This window comes from Coturnix japonica, chromosome 5 (genome assembly GCF_054131305.1).
Source record: "Coturnix japonica strain WE chromosome 5, WE-NBRP24, whole genome shotgun sequence".
NCBI classification, from domain to species: Eukaryota; Metazoa; Chordata; class Aves; order Galliformes; family Phasianidae; genus Coturnix; species Coturnix japonica.
Genome location: NC_140667.1, coordinates 19,691,694 through 19,712,728, shown reverse-complemented (window position 1 = coordinate 19,712,728; position 21,035 = coordinate 19,691,694). Strand labels below are relative to the sequence as shown.

The 21,035-nt window shown below is 42.5% G+C and overlaps 1 protein-coding gene across 4 annotated transcripts; it reads left to right on the top strand.

Annotated features, from left to right (window-relative positions):
• The first annotated feature begins 474 nt into the window (after window positions 1-474).
• On the top strand, window positions 475-20,406 carry TRAF6 (TNF receptor associated factor 6). 4 transcript variants are annotated; one of them, XM_015864210.3, is made up of 7 exons: window positions 475-511; window positions 6,486-6,811; window positions 11,627-11,777; window positions 12,186-12,344; window positions 12,818-12,889; window positions 13,834-13,911; window positions 15,811-20,406. In XM_015864210.3, the coding sequence occupies exons 2-7, from the start codon at window positions 6,516-6,518 to the stop codon at window positions 16,690-16,692; spliced, it is 1,638 nt and encodes a 545-aa protein (XP_015719696.1). In that variant the 5' UTR covers window positions 475-511; window positions 6,486-6,515; the 3' UTR covers window positions 16,693-20,406. The 4 variants fall into 4 exon arrangements, with proteins under 4 accessions (XP_015719696.1, XP_015719697.1, XP_015719695.1 ...); XM_015864211.3 differs by having other exon boundaries at window positions 475-521; XM_015864209.3 differs by having other exon boundaries at window positions 475-864.
• The last annotated feature ends 629 nt before the right edge of the window (window positions 20,407-21,035 follow it).

Genomic DNA, 21,035 nt, shown 5'->3' with positions numbered 1-21,035 from the left:
AAGCTGTGTTTGCATTCGTGCCGTCCTAGTTTTTCACTTCCTTAGAGCCACCCACTGTCACACGCTACTGGGAAAAGCCAACATCCCCACTGCCGCAGGTAGCACTATGTCCTTAAGCAAGCCTGGACACGGCACCGAGGGGCTGCTACCACCAAATAGCTCGTACAGCGCAGGTGCCACAAAGATTTAACTGAAAAGCTCCGATGCTTCTAGACTGCAACGCATTGTTTCCAGTTGGGATGGCTTTCCCTAATCACGTCACGCCCTGTCCAATCAATGCTTCCTGCACCTGCTCTCCTATCAGCACTGTTATCTTTCACATCACGCCGCACTTCGGCGTGCTTTGATCCTTCCATTGGCGGCCGGAGCGGAAGGAGGAGCAGCGCCCCAGGCCTCGGGCTGGTGACCCCACCGGGCCGGCAGGAGGCGCTGCAGCGGGTTCGGGCCCAGACGGCCGCCGCCCCGGCTCGTCCCGAGGAGAAGGCGGAAGCGGCGCCCGGCGAGGCTGGCGGTGAGTGGCGGTGAGTGGCGGCTGGTGCTGAGGTTACGGCGGACCGGGGCCGACGAGGGCGCCGCGCGGTTGCATCCCGCTGTGGGACACCGGTAGCTTGAGAGCGCGGTGCTCGGGGCCTGCGGGACGGGGCTCTGAGCGTTGTGGGGCGGCGTGAGTTCGGCTGGTCCTTAGCCAGAGTGTGCTCCGTCACTCGGGCTTCGCCAGCGGGAGCCGCGGTGCTGAAGGAGGGCGGCTCCGTGGCTGGGGCACGTCGGGCTGAACGTCGGGCTGAGCTCCGCCGAAACCGAAAGTGAGCCCCGTGCCGGGGCAGCGCGCAGCTGGGGGCTGGGCCCGGGCCGCTGGACCGGCCGGTACGTGGTGGGGTCGCGCTCAGCGCTGGGTTCTGTGGGCCTGGAGGGGCGGGCGCCGCTTTTCTGGCTGTGAAACGGAGACAATCGGTTGAGGGACCTGGCGTGACAGGGAGCTGGAAGGCTCTGTAATAGGGCCCGGCGGGAATCATTGTTTCTGAAACTAAGAGCCTCCCTCTTATGTTAGAGGCTGGCAGATCTTCACGTTTATAGCACACTTATGAGTACAAGTAGGAAGTTACGATTGCAGTAGAGCTTTCCATCTGTGTGTAACTGGTTTAGAGTGGTAACTGTGAATCTTCTCAGGCTTCTCTCCTCTGTAGGTGAGAGGATAGTGTTCTAATTATACCCCTTATGCCCAGCAGTTTGGGCTCACTGAAAGTAGCTCTGTCTTCTGAGGAGTTCTGCAGGCCGAAGGCTGTTGCTATTGGCAGGGAAGCCATGAGCCACCAGCTGTGTTAGCACCTGCAGCTGAATGGTATCACCTTCCTAATTACAAAGGGGACAGAAAAACAGCCCCACAGCCCGCTGCTATCAAAAAAGAAGTCCCAGAAGTCTGTTGATTAAAGCAAGTAGGTGACTTCTTTCCTGGCAGGTATTGCTCTGGGTATAGCTTGGGGTGCTGTATCTCCTCCAGCTCTTCCAAGTACCTGGAGAGCTGCAGAGCTCCGGCAGGCTCTGCTGTATGAGAAGTCGAGGTGTGCAAGTGGTGGTTTGAGGTTTGTAGTGCTCTAGCATTGCAGTGCTGCTTTCTGTTTTGAAGGTTTGGTGCTATATTTAAGAAAACATATTCAGTAAATACTAGTACCTCGGGGTGAGAAAATGGCTGAGATAAATGTGCTTTTTCTTCACTTGTTGGACTTCCATGACTTTAACATGTGAGTAGGGGTAACTTTTGCATCTCTGCAGCACATGTTAAATAAGCAAGTATAAAAAGTTGGTCTGTGGAAAACTAAGGGTGCAAGATTCTGAGTATAAGGCACATCAAAAAGAAAAGTGAACATGGGGCAGAGTGGAAAGGGGAAATGCCTGAGCTGTTTCAGAATGTGTGCTCAGTTCACTGCTTATTTTCCCGATGTCTCAAACAGTTTTACAAATGCTAGCTACAAGCAGACTGCTAACAAGCATCAACAGATGTAGATGATAATAAAATCCAGTTTGGAGGCTCTGCAGAAATGATGCTTGTTCTTAGCCATATTTTTCCTGCCTTTTCTTGAAGTACTTTCTGTCCTAATGTTTGCTTTGACCCTGCTATGGCAGCATCTGAGCAGAACCCTTGCAGGTTTTTAGAAGGAACCAGAAGTTGTTTTTCACAGTTATGAGTTCTGCATGAATCTCCTGTTGCTTTTACTTGACTTGCCATTTGATAGCTTTGGAATGAAAGTGTTTTATAGGTATTAATTAAAATAAGCTTGTGTAATTGTATGTGTTTTGCCAACTTGGAGCCACGGTGTTGATAGTTGTACACCTAACAATGCAAATACTGCTTATCAGTTGTCAGACCATTGATTAATCTGCCTGGGAGTTGCAAGTATTGCTTCATAAACAAATCAGCCAGAGTCACTCTGCTGGTCTGACCCAGAAATCTGTATGACTCATGCATCTGTATGTACAGAACTGTTCTTAACGGGCCAGAAGAAGAAAAAAAGCAAAGTTTTTCCTGCGGTTTGTTTGCATGACACTGAAGGCATTGCCCTCTGCTGACTTCGTCCCAACTGAGCTGAAAGCAGTTTCATTAGGTTTACAACTTCAAGTAAGGAAAGGGACTTGGAAGAGCCCTCTCTGCTGATTTTCTTGGCTACTTGGTAGGAATCTTCTTGGAAAGGTCATGCTGAAATTAATTGTTTTCAGTATTTAGTAAATAATACTCAACATTTTCTGCATCGTAATTTGTAAGTTCCCTGTTTAGCAGGTCCTCTGTGCTTGCCAAATGCGGAGATACCATCTCACGTTTTGGGTAAGCAGGGTACGATGTCTAGTCTTTTCCCCTCCTGTTACCCCAATGAGTGTAATTTTGCAGGCAGTTGGAAGGTATCTCATGTACAATGTAGCCTTTGATTTAGGAAGCCTGTGGCTCTTTGCTGGAACAAGATAATCTGTAAAAGTCCTGGCTAAACTCCATGATGCTGTGGGACTTCACGAGTCAGACTGCAGAGCTTCATTGCGCACAATAATTTAAGGTATGGAAGGCTTCTAGTTCTGTTTTGAAATTGTTTATGTGAATCATAATGTGCGTTATGCTTGCAGGAGTTTGCCTCTCTGACTTGACTGTGTTGTCACGGATTAACCTTATTGCTTTGTAATGCAACAATGTAAATAGCAATGCAGAGCATGTTCCCTGCTGAAGAGAGGTTTCATTATGATTTATTTAGAAAAGCAGCATGGGGACTCCATAGCCCTACCTGTGTCCGGTCTGCTTTGGGGTCTTGAGAGTTGAATCATTACGGATGGAGCATTCTGGAGTCCTGCAGCATAAATAATGATCAGACAGCCTGACGGTACTGGTTAGCCTGGAAAGCACCTTCTTGTCTTCTGTCAAACAATACAAAGTTGTGGCATTAGAGGGGAAAAAAGAACACCTTTGGTGGCCCAGGGACTTGTGGTGCCTGGTGTGTGCAAGCTAAAACCTGCTGTCTATCTGCTCAGTGAGTGTGATGGGACTTCCCAGTGCTGGGAAATGGTGTTTCAGCTGCACTGGCAAATGTAGAGGTTGGGTTTTCTCTGACTGAGAAACTTCATGCTAACCAGGACTGGAATTGCCCTTGTGGTGCTCTGGTTTAACTTCAGTTGTTCCTCAAAGTGAAGGCTGTTAGGTTGATTACCAGGGTACTTAATGTGTTATGCTACTGATATCAGTAAACTGGACGGACTTAAAAGGTTTTGGTATAGACAAGATAAAAGAAAATATCTTTTTTTAATATAGTTACATTTGTTTGAAACTTCTGCAGGACAAAATGTGCAACAAGAAACAGGGCATTCATATTACAGCCCTGAATGACTGTGCAGGAATTGTTTTCAGCTGTGAAGAGGTAATTAGGCTTTGACTAATCTGAGAGAGGGCTGAGTGGGCTTTGGTTAGGAAACCTGTGCCCCATGCCCATAAATGCATGGGGAGGACAAAATTTCCTCCCAGGTGAAATGAGTGAATGAAGTGAAAATGAGCAGAGCAGAAGGAGGAAACCTATTACACATTTTATGAAAAACATGAGCAAAACTCAAGATCTGCCTCTTAATCACCCTATTTAAATTTCCTCCTCTTTACAGATTGGGAAATTTGGGCACAAGCAGTTAATGAGATTCGTGCTTCTTCTTTGCTCACCCTTTGGTCATATACAGACCAAAGTCTCCATGTGGGAGCGGAGTGTATCACTGAACAGGGGGATTTTTGTGAGGCTGGGATGTTGGCTGGTTGCACTGACTCATGCACTAGAATGACTCTGGTGTAGGATTTCTGTTTCCATAGACTCAATGTACATACCTGCTCTGACTGTAGAAAGAGACAAGCAAGAAACATCACTTGCACAGTTATTAAATCTACGGCTGTTGAGATTTTTGAGTAAGATGATGTGATCTTCCTTACAAGAACAGTATTTCAAACAGTATGTTTTATTCTGGAAGCCTCCTAAGGGAAGAGTAGCTCACTCTACAATTAACGTGACAACTGAACTGGGGTAAAGCTGTGATATTTTCCTCCTCATGACTTCCTGAATTCCTTTGTGATGTTGCTGAAGGATTTGTGTTCCTTTTCCCTTAATCTCACTGAATATCCCCCTGTGGTATGGAATAATGTGAGGTTTTTCCACTCCCATACTGGCTTGTGGATTCTAACTTTGCGTAGCCACCTTCACATTCCATTGGCCCAACTTAATTCCTGTGCTTTTTTTTCCACGAAATGTGGACTCATCATCCTCTGCCACAACACTTACATAAAAGTTATGAAGGCTGCTGTGTTAGATAATGTATAGGGATAATACACAAGGACAGAGAAAAGGAGTAAAGGAGTGAACTTTACCCCTTGGATGCAGCTCCAGGCAGCTGTGTGCTGGGATGGCTTCTGCATGAAGTAAGCAGTCTGGCTGCTTCACGCCTGTCCTGGGTGCTGCTTTGAGACTCTGTACCATAATGCTGTCGTGGCTGTGCCAGGAGCACTTCTCTCAGATGCTGTTTGCACTGTGCTTCAGTGAAATGGGAAGTATTGCACAACAGAAGTAGTTACGTTTTGATTCTAACCCTAACCTGTATATAATGTGTATAACCTGTATATGCAACCTGCTAATTTTGCCTGTTGGACTGCTGGCCTTTTTTTTTTTTTTTTTTTTTGTAGATCTACCTTCAGTTTCTTTCTGTCTGAATACATGGAGGAAAAATAGCTCTTATACTGTTAACATGATGGTGTTGCAATAGTTAAGGCTATCATCATGCAGGTGGCCTAAGGCGCGTGTCTGTAACAATGTGTGTGTTCACAGGCTTCTAGCTGAGGCTTCTTATGATCAGCATTTCTGTTGATGGAGTCTTTAGGTGTCATGTAGTAAGTGCCCAAATAAAATAATCTATGTCTCATCCTCCCTTTATCTGTGAATGCTGTTAAAATGTCTTGTGATGCTCCAGTTCTGATAAAGACAAGAAGTTCCATGCTCTGAGCTTGTGGTTGGGTTAACCCTCACTCTGCATCCTCGCTGCCCCTGGATGCTGTAGCAGTGATACACGCCAACAGTCCTTGCAGCCCAGCTGTGAGCTGATCCTTATTTTTCCACCCTGAATGTGCTGCAAATGATGTGATAGTCTTGCAGTGAACACGGGGGGGACGGGGATGTTTTTTAAAATACAGGCCTGGCCATGTCATGCACTCCTCCTCAGGGAAATGTGATTTTTATCTGACGTTCTTACAGCACTGTCACTTGCCCTCCCTCCCACCTATACCGGAAGAGGGACGGCAGAGCACAAAACCTGTTTGAGCACTGCTGGCTGGTAAATAACATTCTGAGCTGCAGAACTATTAGCCTTATCTTCTGTGCAGCTTCTTACTCAATTTCAAGTCCTACTGACAGTTCTGAAGTACTATCAGCAATGCTGTGCATTTGCATTTCGTTTGTGGCACCTCCTTTGCTCTGTGTGGCTGCCCAGACCTACCTTTTATCTGTGCATTTGCACCTAAACTGAATTGAAACCTGTACTGCAAATCTCTGTATACAGAAAATATTAAATAACATCTGTCAGTGCAAGGAAAATATGGAGCTGAGATATGGCTGCACTCCATTACAGGGCTTTTTGTGGAAACTCTGTGAGTGCTTTAAAAGAAAATAGTGCCATAGGAAGAGAGGCTTTTCTCAGTAGGCGCAGCAAGGAGAGGCAGTGTTTACAGAAATCAAGTAGTCAGATGAATCAAGTGGCAGGGATGTGTGTGATTGTGTCAGTTTTTCAAGTGACAGGATGCTCTGCTCCTCCTTATGTGTTATGAGGTGAGTATGAAAAGGTACGTCATGGAGAAACAAAGCCAGTGGTTGTGTGGAGAACCAAATCTGTAGCACTGCTCCAGTGCCTGTGGCCACAGCTGAATCTTTTCCAAGATCTCTCCTTCCAGTCATGAATATTTTAAATTAACACATCTTTGTGTCACCTTGCAGGGCGTTCTTTGCGGCACTTGACCTGCTGCTATGAGCCTGCTGCACAGTGATAACAGCTGTGGAGCCCGAGACATGGATGGCGGCTGCTGTGCAGCCATGGCCAGTGCCTGCAGCGGAGGAGCAAAAGAAGACAGTGTGAGCGTCAGCAGTGGGACAGGCAACCCGTCCAGCTCCTTCACAGAGGAGACACAGGGGTACGATGTGGAGTTCGACCCACCTTTGGAAAGTAAATATGAGTGTCCCATCTGTCTGATGGCCCTTCGGGAAGCAGTGCAGACGCCATGTGGGCACCGTTTCTGCAAAGGCTGCATTGTCAAATCAATAAGGTAAAGGCAAACTTATGGAAACTGTTGTTAAGAAGTCACTTGACTGAGCAGATATTCATTAAAAATAATGACTTATTTGGAGGATTCAGACACAGTTACTAGGTCCCCTCTTCAGCCCAGGATTGTAAACCTTGTCTTCTACCTCTGAGTGTTTAGGTAACCACAAGTGGCTACTGACAGCATGGTTTCTTGGCGCAGATGTGGCAATTTGTGCTTTCAGTTCTCCCCTTGCAATGTGCTTCCTTGTAGGACTGTAGAACATAATGAGGAAATTGTCTGGAACAAAGAGTTGAGAGAGGAAACTGCTGTATGGAGGGATGGGAGAGAAATATGGAGGCAAAAATAGGCTGAGCTTGTAATGCTGAGTGCTTGAAAAGGGAAGGGAAGGCAGAGAGCATGCTGACTTGTAGACTGTACTTCCCTCAAATGTGGAGTACGGTCATCACTGTCCCACCTATACCAGTGAGTATTAAACAACATTGATAGAAAGTTAGATATTGCTATATTTTAATTCATTACCCAAGCCAGGTTTCTTACTTGTGGATCAGTCCCTTAGCTCAAATGTCAAGGTGATTTAGTAGGAGTATTAAGTGCGTGACCCACATATGGAATTGGTTAATTTCCCAAATTACTTTGCGTGCCTTTGTGCATAAAATAAGACTGTCTTCAACGTTACTTTAAAATGTATTTTAATTTTCTGTGTACAGTTGTTTTTAACATGCAAAATAGGCAATACTTTCTTGTTTGGCTTTCTATACTTTATAGTTTTGTTTGTTTGTTTTTTATCCATAGCTCATCATTTTTAGCTCACTAAATTAATAGCATGCCAGCAACAATGTTCTCTGAAGACATTATTTTATGGGCTTCTCTGTAGTTTCTGCATTGGCTGATACTAATGTATTTCTTCACAACGTCCCTTTTAGATGGAGGAGGAAACTATTGGAGCTCAGTAAAAGATGAACCTAATTCATCAGCATTCCCTACTTATGACAGCAGAAGGGCAGGTTATTCTCTAGAGAACCTGAAACTCTGTTTGCAGCTCAGCTTTTTAACATGAGTTTCATCAGCATTTCTGAGGAAAGGATGCAAGTTCATTATCCAGAAAATGCAGAGTATCAAAGTTGTTCACACATGAAAAGTGACTCCCCTGTGTGTGCTGCAGTGGAGGCTCAGAGATGCTCAGTTCTCCAGTAGCCTTGCCATGAAATCACCCCGCTTCATTGGTCTCTTCCCTCATTTGCTACGTTGCTACTTCTGGAGAAAGGAAAAAATAAGTCAGATCTTAACCAACTGCATTACTTAATGTCGTTCATGTCAGCCAAGAGCATGGAAGAAAGCAAAAATGAAACTAAACCTGTCAGTTTTAACTCTAGGTATCCATGTATGTACCCAGTTTTCTATGTATAATCAGGTGGCTTCAATTTCTGGCCTTTGCTTCACATGTTTAATCATTAATTATTTCAAGTGGTTGTGATGCATAAATCCATGTGTGATTGTAAGCATCAATTTAGACCCGTACTAATAGAAGCTGCTACATTGTGGAATTCCTTATTTCTTGTCTTTTTATCATGTGCTTTCTCGTGCTTGTTTTGCAGTAGTTTTTATATTCTTCATCAACTTGGGAATTGCTGGAAGAACCAAAAGATAAGAAATCTGGAAGCCTTTGAATGGGAGGATGTTGCCTACATTAGTCAGTACTGAGTGTTAGAAATCTTTATTCACCAGTCATTTCAAAGATAATCATATAAAGTTACCAGAACTGGGTCTCTTCTCCAGTATTTTCTATCTTCTGTAGTGATCCTGTTTTCCAATCTTCCTGCTGCAGAGCTATGTAGATTGCCACTGGTAGAACTGACCATTGTGTTTAGTGAGAAACTGCAGTAAGCTTGTGTTCAGAACAGAGCATCTCATAACAGGTAGAGAAACTTTTCTTAAACCTCAGGTGTAGGAAATGGTTTCTCTTCTGTTAATTAACAGAGTATCTGTTCTGCTCAAAGGTTTGGATCTATAAACAATAACCGGAGGTTTTTCCTTTCTGTATGCTTTTTTTCCCTGTTGTATTTAATCTCTGAAATTACTACTGGCGATTTCAGTGAATGCTAAGCAAGAGTGGTGAGCATTCCTTGTCTTGGAGGCTATAGATCATCACTGTGATATTTCAGATGTTTCGATAACAGTAAATGTTTTCCCTCATTCCCCACCAGCATCTATCTTTGGGATTCAGAGAACACTTCTGAAAGCAGAGCCAGAAAGGAGTGCCAGACCATTCTGAGGTGCTGAACTGGGATACATGGACTGAGCTATTGATTTGGACTGTCACTGTAGTATCCACAGTCCAACGCTTATTTGGAGTTTGTGGTGTCTGCAGTACAGTATTAATGGATGTCATTGAGAAGTTTGTATAGAATTTAAAGGGACTGGAAAGTGATTTTTACTGAGTGCTATTTTTTTTTCATTAAGTGATAATCTTTCATCTCTGCTTCCTTGCTGTATGGTCTGAGTGAGCACTGAGGATTAAGTGATACAAGGTGGTTGGACAGGTAGTTGTTGAGCGGATGCTTCTTGTGACATAGACAACAGTTGTAGTTGCCCATGTTGAAGAAACTACCTGCAGCTCAAAAAAATTGTATCAAAAGAATAAGGGGGAGGAGAGCTTTTAAGCGCTGAAGTCTTAGATCTTGTAATGTGAAGGGGCACGGTTACACCAGATGGATTTGATCACAGTAAGCATTTGTTTCCCAGCAAACCTTGGCAGCCTGAAGTGCCTTAAAGTGCAGTGAGTCACAATAGTGAAGAAGCTTATCTGCTTTAGTAACTACAAATAATAGTTTACAAACATTGCTGCCTACAAAGTAGTTAAGAAATTTTAGGAAAACTAAATTCAGATGCAATAGCTAATTAAACTTCATTTTATTCTCCTCCTTCGTTGTATGCCAAAGCAACTTAGGGCTTGTAGTGGGGCTCGCCAAATTTCAGAACTGTCTTTATCAGATCAGTGAATTACAAGCTGAGAAAGGGCAGCAGTGAAAGCTTTGGGTGCTAGCAGTTCATTAGATAACTCATGTGGCTCCTATTAAAATATACACAGGCTGCTTTGCGTCTAAGCTAAACCAACTAGTTGCTAATCGCAGAGCAGATATTTCTTCAAGCTAAGTTATTTCTACCTTTTTATAGAAAATGCCATTTGTTCTTAACTTTACTCTTAAACTGCTTCTTATTTAAACAAGAGATCTGGTAATTGTTATCTATAATGAATATGTTCTTATCTTTCGTGTGTGGAAGTCAAGCTGCTGCTGTACCAGCAGGCCTACCAAACTACCACTGCACGGCATTAAGCGAGGTGTTTGTGACCAAGCTGTCAAAAAAGTGACTGCCTGTAGATTGTGTGTGATGTGGGGGAACACTTCTGGTCTGTGATAAAGATCAACATGTTGCTAAGGGAGCTGTGAAATGAAGCGGCTTGCTAGGTGTTGTCTTTTTTCCATTTGCTTATGAGCGTGATGGTCAGACTTGTGGAGAGCAACTCTTGTAAGCCAAACCTAGGAAAGGAAGTTCATTGTCATTTTCTAAACTCTGATTGTTACCCTCCACTTCCTCTGGCAGCATTACTGATGAAGAAGTGCTGACCAATTATTTCCTTTTCCAGCAAAGAGCACAAATTCTCTCCTGTCCTCCAAAGCACGTGGGGTTCTACTTCCCCTCACACTTGCAAGCAGTAATAACAAACTAGCCTTTGATCTTAGCACCACGAGTGTGCTCTCACATTTTCCCACCCCATGGGTTTTTCCATATTATTGCTATTTCCAGTTGAGGAAAAAAAATAGAATCATAAAACATCCCAAGCTAAAGGGGACCCACAAGGATCAACGAGTCCAATTTCTGGTTTTGCACAGGACCACCCAAAACTCAAACCCTATGTGGTTGTCCAAACACTCCTTGAACTGTGGCAGCTTGGGGCTTAGACCACAGCCCTGGGAGCCCGTTCCAGTGCCTGACCTCCCTCTAATGAAGAATCTTTTTCTGATATCCAACCTGACCCTCCCCAAATGCAGCTCCATGCAAGCAGTCAGAGCCTTATGAAGTGTTAACAGGCTGTGAGTTTCCTTGTGCAAGTTGCATGAACCAATGCTCCACCATTGGACTCCAGAGTTCCACCAAAGCAAAGTTAGCAAAGACTGCCTGGTCATAAAGGCTTCAGGTACAATATGCAAATCCAGCACTGTTTTCATAGTTCTTGGTAACTTCTGTGTCAGGAGTTCTTTACACACGTTGCTGTATAAATACATAAATTGAAGGGTGCCCAACTTACTGAATGGTTGTACAAAAAAAGCAGAAATAGCTCTTCAGAAAGTTCCAGATTAACTTATTTCACAGAAAAAAATTGCTTTCTATCCCAGCAATGATCTCCTTGGCTGCTCATAAAGTGAGAAAGGAAGAGAATGCCTAGCAATTTCTAAAGGACTGTTTTGGAATAGTGTGAGATACTCACAGAAACAAGGTCAAAAGTTCTTGTGTTCTCTGCATCCTCTGCAAGCTTATTTGCAGGGTATCTCTCATGTCATTTGGGCAGTTAAAAGCTACTGAGTTAGAACAGCTCTGTGATCTCAATAGTACTACCTCAAATGAAAATTTATGCTGTCAGTTTTTCTAACCGATGTTGTATAATTTCTAGTAACTGTCACATAAATGCCTTTATTTTCCAGGACTTTCTTCACGTGTTGTTACCTGGCTGTTAATGTCTTGGTAGCGTAAAAATATTTTAAATTAAGGGCAAAAGAAACTCAAAATCATTTTCCTTTCTTTCTGGCACTGTAGAGATGCGGGGCACAAATGTCCAGTGGACAATGAAATTCTACTTGAAAATCAACTCTTTCCAGACAACTTTGCTAAGCGGGAAATCCTTTCATTAACGGTTAAGTGTCCCAACAAGGGCTGCAGTATGAAGATGGAGCTGAGGCATTTAGAGGTGAGAATTAGTTCTGACAATACAGAAACTTGTTTTTATGGATGAGAAGTTCAGACTAACATAAGGGGCCATACCTGTTCATACTGATTCCATTCATTCAAGCCTATCACTGCACATTTGGTTTTGTTCTGCTGAGCATATAGTTGTAATTAGGTGATTCTCAAAAAAAAACAACCCGTGGAGTAAAGGAAAAAACAAGAAGCTGAGTATGAAAGCTTTCAATACGTGAAGTCCTGATCTTGGCCATAGAACATGGACATGTCATTGGTAAAGTGCATATAGGGGTCTTCTTGGAAAGAAAGAAGGAAGGGTTGCTGTTAGTTCTTCTTGTGCTTTGCCTTATCTGAAAAGCAGGTGACAAATCAGCACTTGTTTTCAGTATCAAATCTCTCTTTTGTCCTTGCTCAGGAGCATCAGATGAATTGTGATTTCACCACTGTGGAATGCCCACAGTGCCAAGGAGCCTTTCAGAAGAACCACCTCAAAGAGCACATGACACAGGAGTGTCCGCGGCGTCAAGTCTGCTGCCCAAACTGTGCCACATCTATGGCTTATGAAGATAAGGAGGTACTTAGTAGGAGTCTTTCAGCCTCCATTCATATGGGTTTGCTCATAAATGTGACATCAGGTCTTGTAGAAAGAAAAAAAAGCTTTGGTTTAGAGGAGTTCTTTGAGCTGCACAGGTGAGAAGCTCTGAACACCAAGGCATTTATCTGGGAACCCTGCAGTGTGAAAAGATGTCTAACAGCTGTTGCTTTTCGGCCTCCTCATCAGATAGGGGCAGTACCTACTGGCAAGTAATATACACAACAGTATCCCACACTTACAGTTTGTATACCTGGCAGAAAGGATCAGGAAGTGATCTTCTGAGGATACCTGCTGCTAAGACATGAGAACAGGATCACTTCAAAGTTTTTCTCCTAGCTCTGCTTTTTTAACTTTATTTCTCAGTTGCATTATGTCTCATCAGAAGTGATTAGCATTCTTTTAAATTGCGTAATGTTATTAATTTGTTTTCTTCTACTGCTGTTTGTTAACAGCTTCATGACCAAACCTGCCCTCTTGCCAATGTATTCTGTGAATATTGCAACACAATGCTCATCAGGCAGCAGGTAAGAAACTACATTTTTTTTGTATGTGCTTTATCCAGGCCTGATGCTTTGTACTTAGAAATGCAGGTGTTCTCTGCAGAGTATCAGCAAATATATTAAGTAAATACAAGCATGTTTGTCCTCAAGATAGCTGTGCTGCAGCCACTTCTTTACAGAACAGCTTTTGTGTTTTTCACAATCTCAAATGAAATCTGGAGAAATGGTTTCTCTCCTGGCTGTTAAATCTCTCCCCATCTCTCTAAAAGAAGTTGCATCCGCTGCAGGTGTAATACTGATTTAAATGCTGTTAAAAGGCAAGCATCACTTCAGATTAAATAATGAACTGTGAAACTATGTAACAAGAGAATGCAAAAAAATGGGTTAATAGATGACCTGTACTGAGCTTATGAACAGTCTTTGGCCTGAGAAACCTGAAATTATCCTTTGTTCTAGTTAGGGGTTGCAGGGCCTCATCTGAAGCCCTTCAGCTTTTTGGGGTGAGGATGAACAGGGAGAATTTGGAGCAATAACTGGGTCTGTAAGACAGGGACTGTAAGGAAGATTGAGGTAATGTGGTCTTATTGAAAGATAATAAGGAAGAGAACACAGCTATTTATAAGTACATGTAAATAGTGCTTCAGAAAGGAAAGTAGTGGACTGTGATCTAGCTTGAGTATAGGCTGAAAACAAAAGGCTTGTGCTCAAGAGAGGAACTCTAACACTGTCTGATGCGTGATAAGTATTAAGTCAGTGAAATAGTGAAGTACGTGTAAGGAGGATGTTGAATTTTTATTGTTAGCTACACACTCTTGTTTAACATTTGGCTATTTATCAAATAAACACTATGAGAATAAACTGATTTTTATTTCAAGTACATGTACTGAAGTAGGGCTAGCTGAGCTTTTACAGTGTTATAAAGAGAATATTCCTGTTGGGAAAACTCATTTCAAATCTGATTTTTTTAGATGCCTAACCATTACGATAATGACTGTCCTACTGCCCCAGTACCATGTTTCTACAGTGCCTTTGGGTGTCCTGAAAAGGTAAGCCTTGTCAGAAGCATGAGCTGCAGGTATTTTGCATGGCTGATTGTCTGTTCCTACTGTCTCATCTACCAACCCAAATTTTCAGTGATTGATGGAGTTTGGAGGCATTCTAATTCTAAAACATTTGCATGTAGATCCAGTGTCTTTCAAAAGCCTTTCTCAAGTTTAGAGAACTTGCATGATGTACCTGATGAATGTATCTTATTTCATGAATGTATTCTCAACTTTATACCAGAGAAGTAACTTCAAACATCTTACAGAGTTCTGACCAAATACAGTTATAATTTGTCAGGTTTGGTAAAAAAAAAAAAAAAAAAAGAGACTTAAATGTTTTAAATATGATTAAATTCCAAAACTACATGATCTGGTGTCAGTGGTTTATGGGCTGGTTCTGTGACTAGCAGGGCGAGAGGATGCACTGACTCATACCCTGGAAATGGGGAATAATAGCATGACTTGAGTTGGAAGGGATCATCAAGCTCTAACACCCTGCTTGTAGGCAGGGCTGCCAACCTCCAGATATAATACTAGACCCAGCTGCCCAAGGCCCCATCCAACCTGGCCTTGAACACCTCCAGGGACAGGGCAGCCTGTTCCAGCACCTCACCTACTTGATAAAGAACTTCCCCCTAACATTCAACCTAAATCTTCCCTCCTTCAACTTAAAACCATTTCCCCTTGTCCTGCCATTATTTACCCTTTCAAAGAACTGACTCCTGTTTATAGTCTCCCTTTAGGTACTGGAAGGCTGCAGTAATGTCACCCTGCAGCCTTCTCTGCTCCAGGCTGAGCAGGCCTGGCTCCCTCAGCCTGTCTTCATAGGGGAGGTGCTCCAGCCCTCTGATCATCTTTGTGGCCCTCTAGAACCTCTCCAACAGCTCTTTGTCTTTTTTGTACGGGGGCCCCAGATCAGGAGGCAGTATTCCAGATTGGGCCTCATGAGGGCAGAGTAGAGAGGGAAAATCACCTCCCTGTCCCTGCTGACAACTAAAAAGGGGAAAGGGTATGGAGATGGGCCTAAAAACAAAACAGCAGCAACAATCAGAGGAGAAACCAGCTAATATACTAAATAAAATATCAGAATGCAAGCTAATACACTATGATACAATGTTATACAATATAATTAGAACTGAAGCTAATAAATCAAATAAAATGAGAATGTCTGAAGGCCTTACACACTTAGTGCTGAGGTGAGGTGTCTAGCCAGGCCAAGCAAAAGGGGAAAAGGAGCCACCTTGTGGTATGTGAATGGTTTTATCTTTCCCTCTAAACAGTAAACAGCACAGTCATCTGGGGGATGTAGTTTGTAGTTGTTCTTCTCTTCTGAGTACCAGGTACCTAGAACTATCCACGATCCATATAATTGGAGCATTAACTCTTTAACTCCTGGTGCACTATATGATGTTATGATGTGAAATAATGATAATAAAAACCAGAAAGCCACGACAGCTGGATATTTTTATTTCTAGTTGTGCAATTACTCTGAAAATTAACCTTCTCATCCTCTTGCCATCAGTTCTCAAAGGTCTTCATCATCTGGTACCAGAGAGCTGTTTCTGCAAGTCTACAAAGGAAATGCAATGCTGATTTAGCACACAGATACTTGTTTGTTGCTGATGCTTTTTCACTAGCTGTATATTTTGTCAAACAGCATTTGTCCCTTGATGTTTGAATGTATTTTTTTCATTTATTGTAACTGGTTTTGAATTTGAAGCCCTCTGTTGGTACTCACATCACCATTGCTGGTTTGGCTCATCATTTGTCTTTCACTTGCATTCTGTTTTTTTCTCTTATTACAGGACTTGTTTGATTTTTATTTATATTTCTTCTTAGCACCACATTTAGGGTGTGATTAATGTGTGATAGATTCTTACTGCTATGTCTCTTAACTCCTAGATGCAGAGGAACGAACTGGCACGACACATGCAGGAATTCACTCAGGTTCACATGAGAATGATGGCTCAGAGCATTCAAAGTATCAGTGTTACTGCTACAAACCCTGTACCCTTTATCAACGGTCTACCGTTTGAGCCTGCCCTCTTCTCCCACGTGACACGTGCCCCATATAGTTGTAATCCAGAAGTTGAAAACTTTAAAGAAACTATTCAGCAATTGGAAGGTCGTCTGGTGAGACAAGATCACCAAATCAGAGAACTCATTGCAAAGATGGAGACACAGAACACTCACATGGCAGAACTCAAACGCACTATCCGAGATTTGGAGGGAAAGATTACTGAAATGGAGGCACAACAATGTAATGGTATTTACATCTGGAAGATCGAGAACTTCAGTGGACTTCAGAAAGCCCAGGAAGAAGAAAGACCTGTTGTGATGCACAGTCCTGGCTTCTATACTGGAAAACCTGGCTACAAGCTGTGTTTGCGCCTGCATATCCAGTTACCAAATGCTCAGCGGTGTGCTAATTTTATATCTCTGTTTGTCCACACGATGCAAGGAGAATATGACAGCCATCTGCCTTGGCCTTTCCAAGGCACTATACGACTTTCTATTTTGGATCAATCGGAAGGCCCTGAAAGGCAGAATCATGAAGAAGTGATGGAAGCCAAGCCAGAGTTACTAGCCTTCCAGAGACCAACAATTCCCCGTAATCCGAAAGGTTTTGGTTATGTGACTTTCATGCACCTGCAAACTTTGAAGCAAAGAACCTTTGTAAAGGATGATACCCTCCTGGTGCGCTGTGAAGTTCTAACACGTCTCGACTTAAACAGCCTTCGCAGGGAAGGATTTCAAGCTCGCAGTACCGATGGAGCTGCGTAACCAAGTCTTAAGCGGATTCATGGAGCCCTGGTCATACTCCTCCACCACAGATACATGCACGCTCCATTGTCCATATAGACTGAATGAATAAGACTGTAAATGCCACCACAGTTGATCTTCACCTGAATAGCTCTATGAGGTCACATGTTTGAATACTAGCAATTGTTCTCTATTAAAGTCGTAAGCTACTTCTGTAGCAAGCTAACTAAAAGTGTGGTTAATCAAAACTGCCTACAAGAAAATCCTACTGAAGTACAATCCTACTGAAGTACCTATGCATTTCTGTTTGGCAAGTGTGAGCCATATCAGAAAAGACCTGTAAATCTTTGCAGCTCAGTGCTTTGGAGTAGATTCTGCAGCAGGGAAATCATACGTAGGTAAATTAATAAAGATGAGGGCTGGGCTTTTTTTTCATGGAGTTTGGGAAAGCTTTGTCTTGAGTGAGATGGTTTCTATATTGACTTACCTAGGATTTTTAATTGACTATGCTTCTCTTGAAATCTGAAGTCAAGTTAAGGCTTTGACATAACAAGGTGAGATGCTTTGACCCTTTGCTACAGTTAGAAGTTGTGCGTCAGTATCAGGTTGATAGTAGAATTTCTGAAGGCAGGTGGTTGTGTTGTGAGGAAGGCTAAGAGAGCCAAGCTCTTAGAAATATTTGTAAGATGGTCCTAAAGTGCTACTCCCCATTGCTCTCTGATCCAGACTTTCCTAAGTGTGTGTATGTGATGTGTGTTCCAGGCCCAGAATCTTAATTATTGTCACTAGAGGTAAGTGTAGCATTAGAATGAGAGGTGTTGTCAGGAGGTGGGTAGGTACATGAGCAGAGGTATACAGTAACCAGGCAAGGTTGCAGAATTTGTTGTTTTATTTTGTTGTTGTTGAAGCCTACATTTGAAGCACTGTTGAACTTGGGATCTGCATCTGAGTCATCCCTTCCCTTGACATTCTGGGTAATATTAACTATGTAATCTCTTCTTAATACTCAGTGGACAGCTGGCCACGTCAGCTTACAGCTGTTGTGGCCATTTCCTGTCCCATTAGACAATAGGACCTTGCGCCTCCTTAACACTTTGGGAGAGAAGAAAAGCCTATTAATTAGTGTGAAGGAAAACCTGCAGTCCTGTTTGTACTCAGGAAAAAAACCTATCTTCCGTAACAGCTCTTTAACCAAACACTAAGTTCACTGGTTCAAGGATTCATGAGCTTCCTCATGTTACATGTGTTGCTGTTTCCTCTACTTTTTATTTATATGCCATATAAATCCTAGTTTTGACCAGTCAAAGCAGAACAGGTAAGTTCACTGGTGCTAATAATTTACCATAGTACTGATAAAGCATGGATCTTTTCCTTCAGAAACAGCAAAGAGAAGTCTTCCTCCCTAACTGAAGTGTACGGCCTAAGGCAGAGTAAAGCAGTAAGCCGTACTGGAGCATCTCTTTTCCATTATTTCTGGGGAAAAAAAAAAAAAAGTTGTGAAATAGGGTCAGGACTCAGGATGCTGCAACTTAAAAGGCACTGAAAAGCAGCCCAAGTATGTGGCCCCTTCAAAGCAACCTCAAGGGGATCATCATTGGGAAAGTGCATGCAAGTGCGTATACTTAATAGACACGGGACTAAGGAACAAAAACTAAAGTACGGTGATAGGGGAGATTTCTTCACCTCCTTGTAGGAGCTTAGAAGTTGCAGGCCTCTACCTTTACCTGTTTGTTCAGCTGGATACAATGAACCAATTCATTTTGCAGATAGAGCCTAATAACTGCAGAGAGATTGTTCAGTTAAGTGTTGTTGCTGCTGAATGCTGAACTTCTGGTGAATTGTGACAGTCACAAGTGACTCAGTATATTTGTTGTATTCGGAGGGCAAGTTATATCTTATATTACTCAATAACAGGAAAAGTTCCATGCTTTACATCTGTCTATTTAAACCTCTTAAGTCAATTTCATACTGCATAGCCTCATCCCACCATCTGAATTCTTTAACTGGGGACACAGTGGAACTAGTGGTGGTAGTTCAGCCATTCTCACTGACAAGCTTTTAGTACATGTAACAGTACTTAGATCTGCAGTAGCCAGAAGACAATTTTTTACGCTTCACAGCAGTTCTGCAGTCCTTTTTGAACTGTTTGTTACCCATCATTTTCCAAGATACTCAAACATCACCGTTTTCCTCTTTCTGGGTGGGTTGGTGGAGAAGGGCAGAAGAAAGACTGCTAAGTAGTAGCAGGAAGCAGCTCTCAGTTCCTTACCCTGGTGATGTTAACAAAAGGGCCCTGTCTGCTCTAAGAGTTTATAACAAAGACTCACTAAGTGCATTAATACTTTCCGTTTGAAGCTTTGTGTTAGGAAACTTTCAACTACAACAAACTGAATTCTTGCTTTGAGCCTTTCCTGCTACATTAGATATAGTTCTGCTTCAGGAGGAAACTCAGTGTGGTGGCAGGTTCAGATGTTTAAATGATTCAGGTTAACATTGTACAATAGCACAACCCAATAGCAAATAGAAAGCACAATAGAAAGCATGACCATGTAAGTAGGAATGCTGGAGTCACTGCTGCTATTCTACTCATTTCTGCTTTGTTATTATCAAGTAGAATTCTGAGTGATGCCAAGTTACCATAATGCCAGAGTTTTACCTAAGCTTTGACAGCTAATGTGCTAAATATTAATTACTTCTGCCCTGAAGGAGAAATGTTAATGAAACATTAACTTATGTATTAGTTCCATTCCCTCATTCTTTCCCCACCTTTAACTGCAGTTCCAGTGCTTTCTCTTTCAAATAAGAGCAGCATCTGCAGCCAATGGAAAAACTGAAGAGTCTGGATTGATCCCATCTCACTGTACTTGTCATGACTCTGACCCTTTATTCACACTTTCCTAAGGTTAGTACAAAGGTGCTCGGTTTCCATATGGAAATAGTCTTAATTAAATAGCCTTTTTTTTTTTTCCAACCTTAAGAATTTGATCATCTATTTTAAGAAATCTTTATGGTGGGGTGGGCTGAGAACTCCTTTAAAAATGGAAGCAGAATAGCGGGCAGCCTTGAGAGTCATACCTGAAACAAACAAAAATAGGAGTATTCAGTCAGTTTCCTGTCTAGTTCTTTCAGGAATTAGGTTCTCTACCTTTCTGCCACTCGTGATGCTTTGTGGCATTATCGGATCTCAAGGTGTTTCAGTACGGGGCTTAGCTTCTTTGTCTTCTGAATTTCTGTCATCTTGAATGTGCTTCAAGTCAGACTCTTAGTACATGTATTTGCAAAGCTGCTATGGCACATTTTCCAGTTGTAATATATTGCAGATGTGTTCTCTTTTTGCCTCTGAATGTCTTCCCCTGCAGGGCAGGGAAAAATGTACTGAAAATGTTGGTATGTGATGTATATATGTGGGAGCTCAGATAGCATGAGCTACCTTGTGAAGTGGTCTCATGTTATGCCTGTTTGTGTTTGCTGGCGAGGGCTTCAACTCGCTAATGAAAGAAATCAGGGTGGCCTTTCTGCTCTTCTCTAGAGAGACTCTCATCATCAAGTACCTTAATGATAGATGCAAGAGATTATTCTGGGGTCAGTGTTAAAAGTTTGTATTGGTTTCCATTTGAACAGAATTTAAGGTACTCTTGTTCCTTTTAAAGTATCAATAGATTAATATATTTTGTAATTAATACACAGCTATATTTCTGACAGGATTTTTTTAAAAAATAAAGTAATTAAACCATGTGTTGTATGTTACATCTTTATTCAAAGGGAGAGCTGTATAAAGCATCAGCTGCCCTGGAACTTGGTTCTCTCTCTGTCTTGTGGGTTTTGGTTGGCTGTGTTATATAATACGTGATATCCATCACTGTAAGTCAAAAATGCTGCATGTATTTCAATAGGGAAGGATTGTTGTTGTTTATTAAGGGCAGTGGCAGCTTTAGTCACTGTTAGAATGTATTGAAAGAAAGTTGTTTGGTGATGGTCCTGTAATGTAAGCATTGAGAACCATTTAACATGGCCACCTGTTTGGCCACAAGAAAGGACAAACAGATGGGCTGAACTGGGGGTAACAGAGAATAACTCGGGACACCGGGGACCAATGGGGGATAACTAGAGACAACATGAAAACTGAAAGACAGAGGTGCAGCACAGTACAGATGGTATTTTTGCTAGAAATAAACTGTTGACAGACTATTCTACCTGCTAACTTGTTTTTCTATATTATAAGGTTCCCAAATATCACTGTCACTGACAATCAGCTCCTACCACTGTAGTACTTGAGAGAATCTTGATGCTCAGCAGACTGTTGGAACACAGCCCTGCTGTGCTGTCCAGAACTCTGTGAATATGACCAAGTTATGGCAACTAAT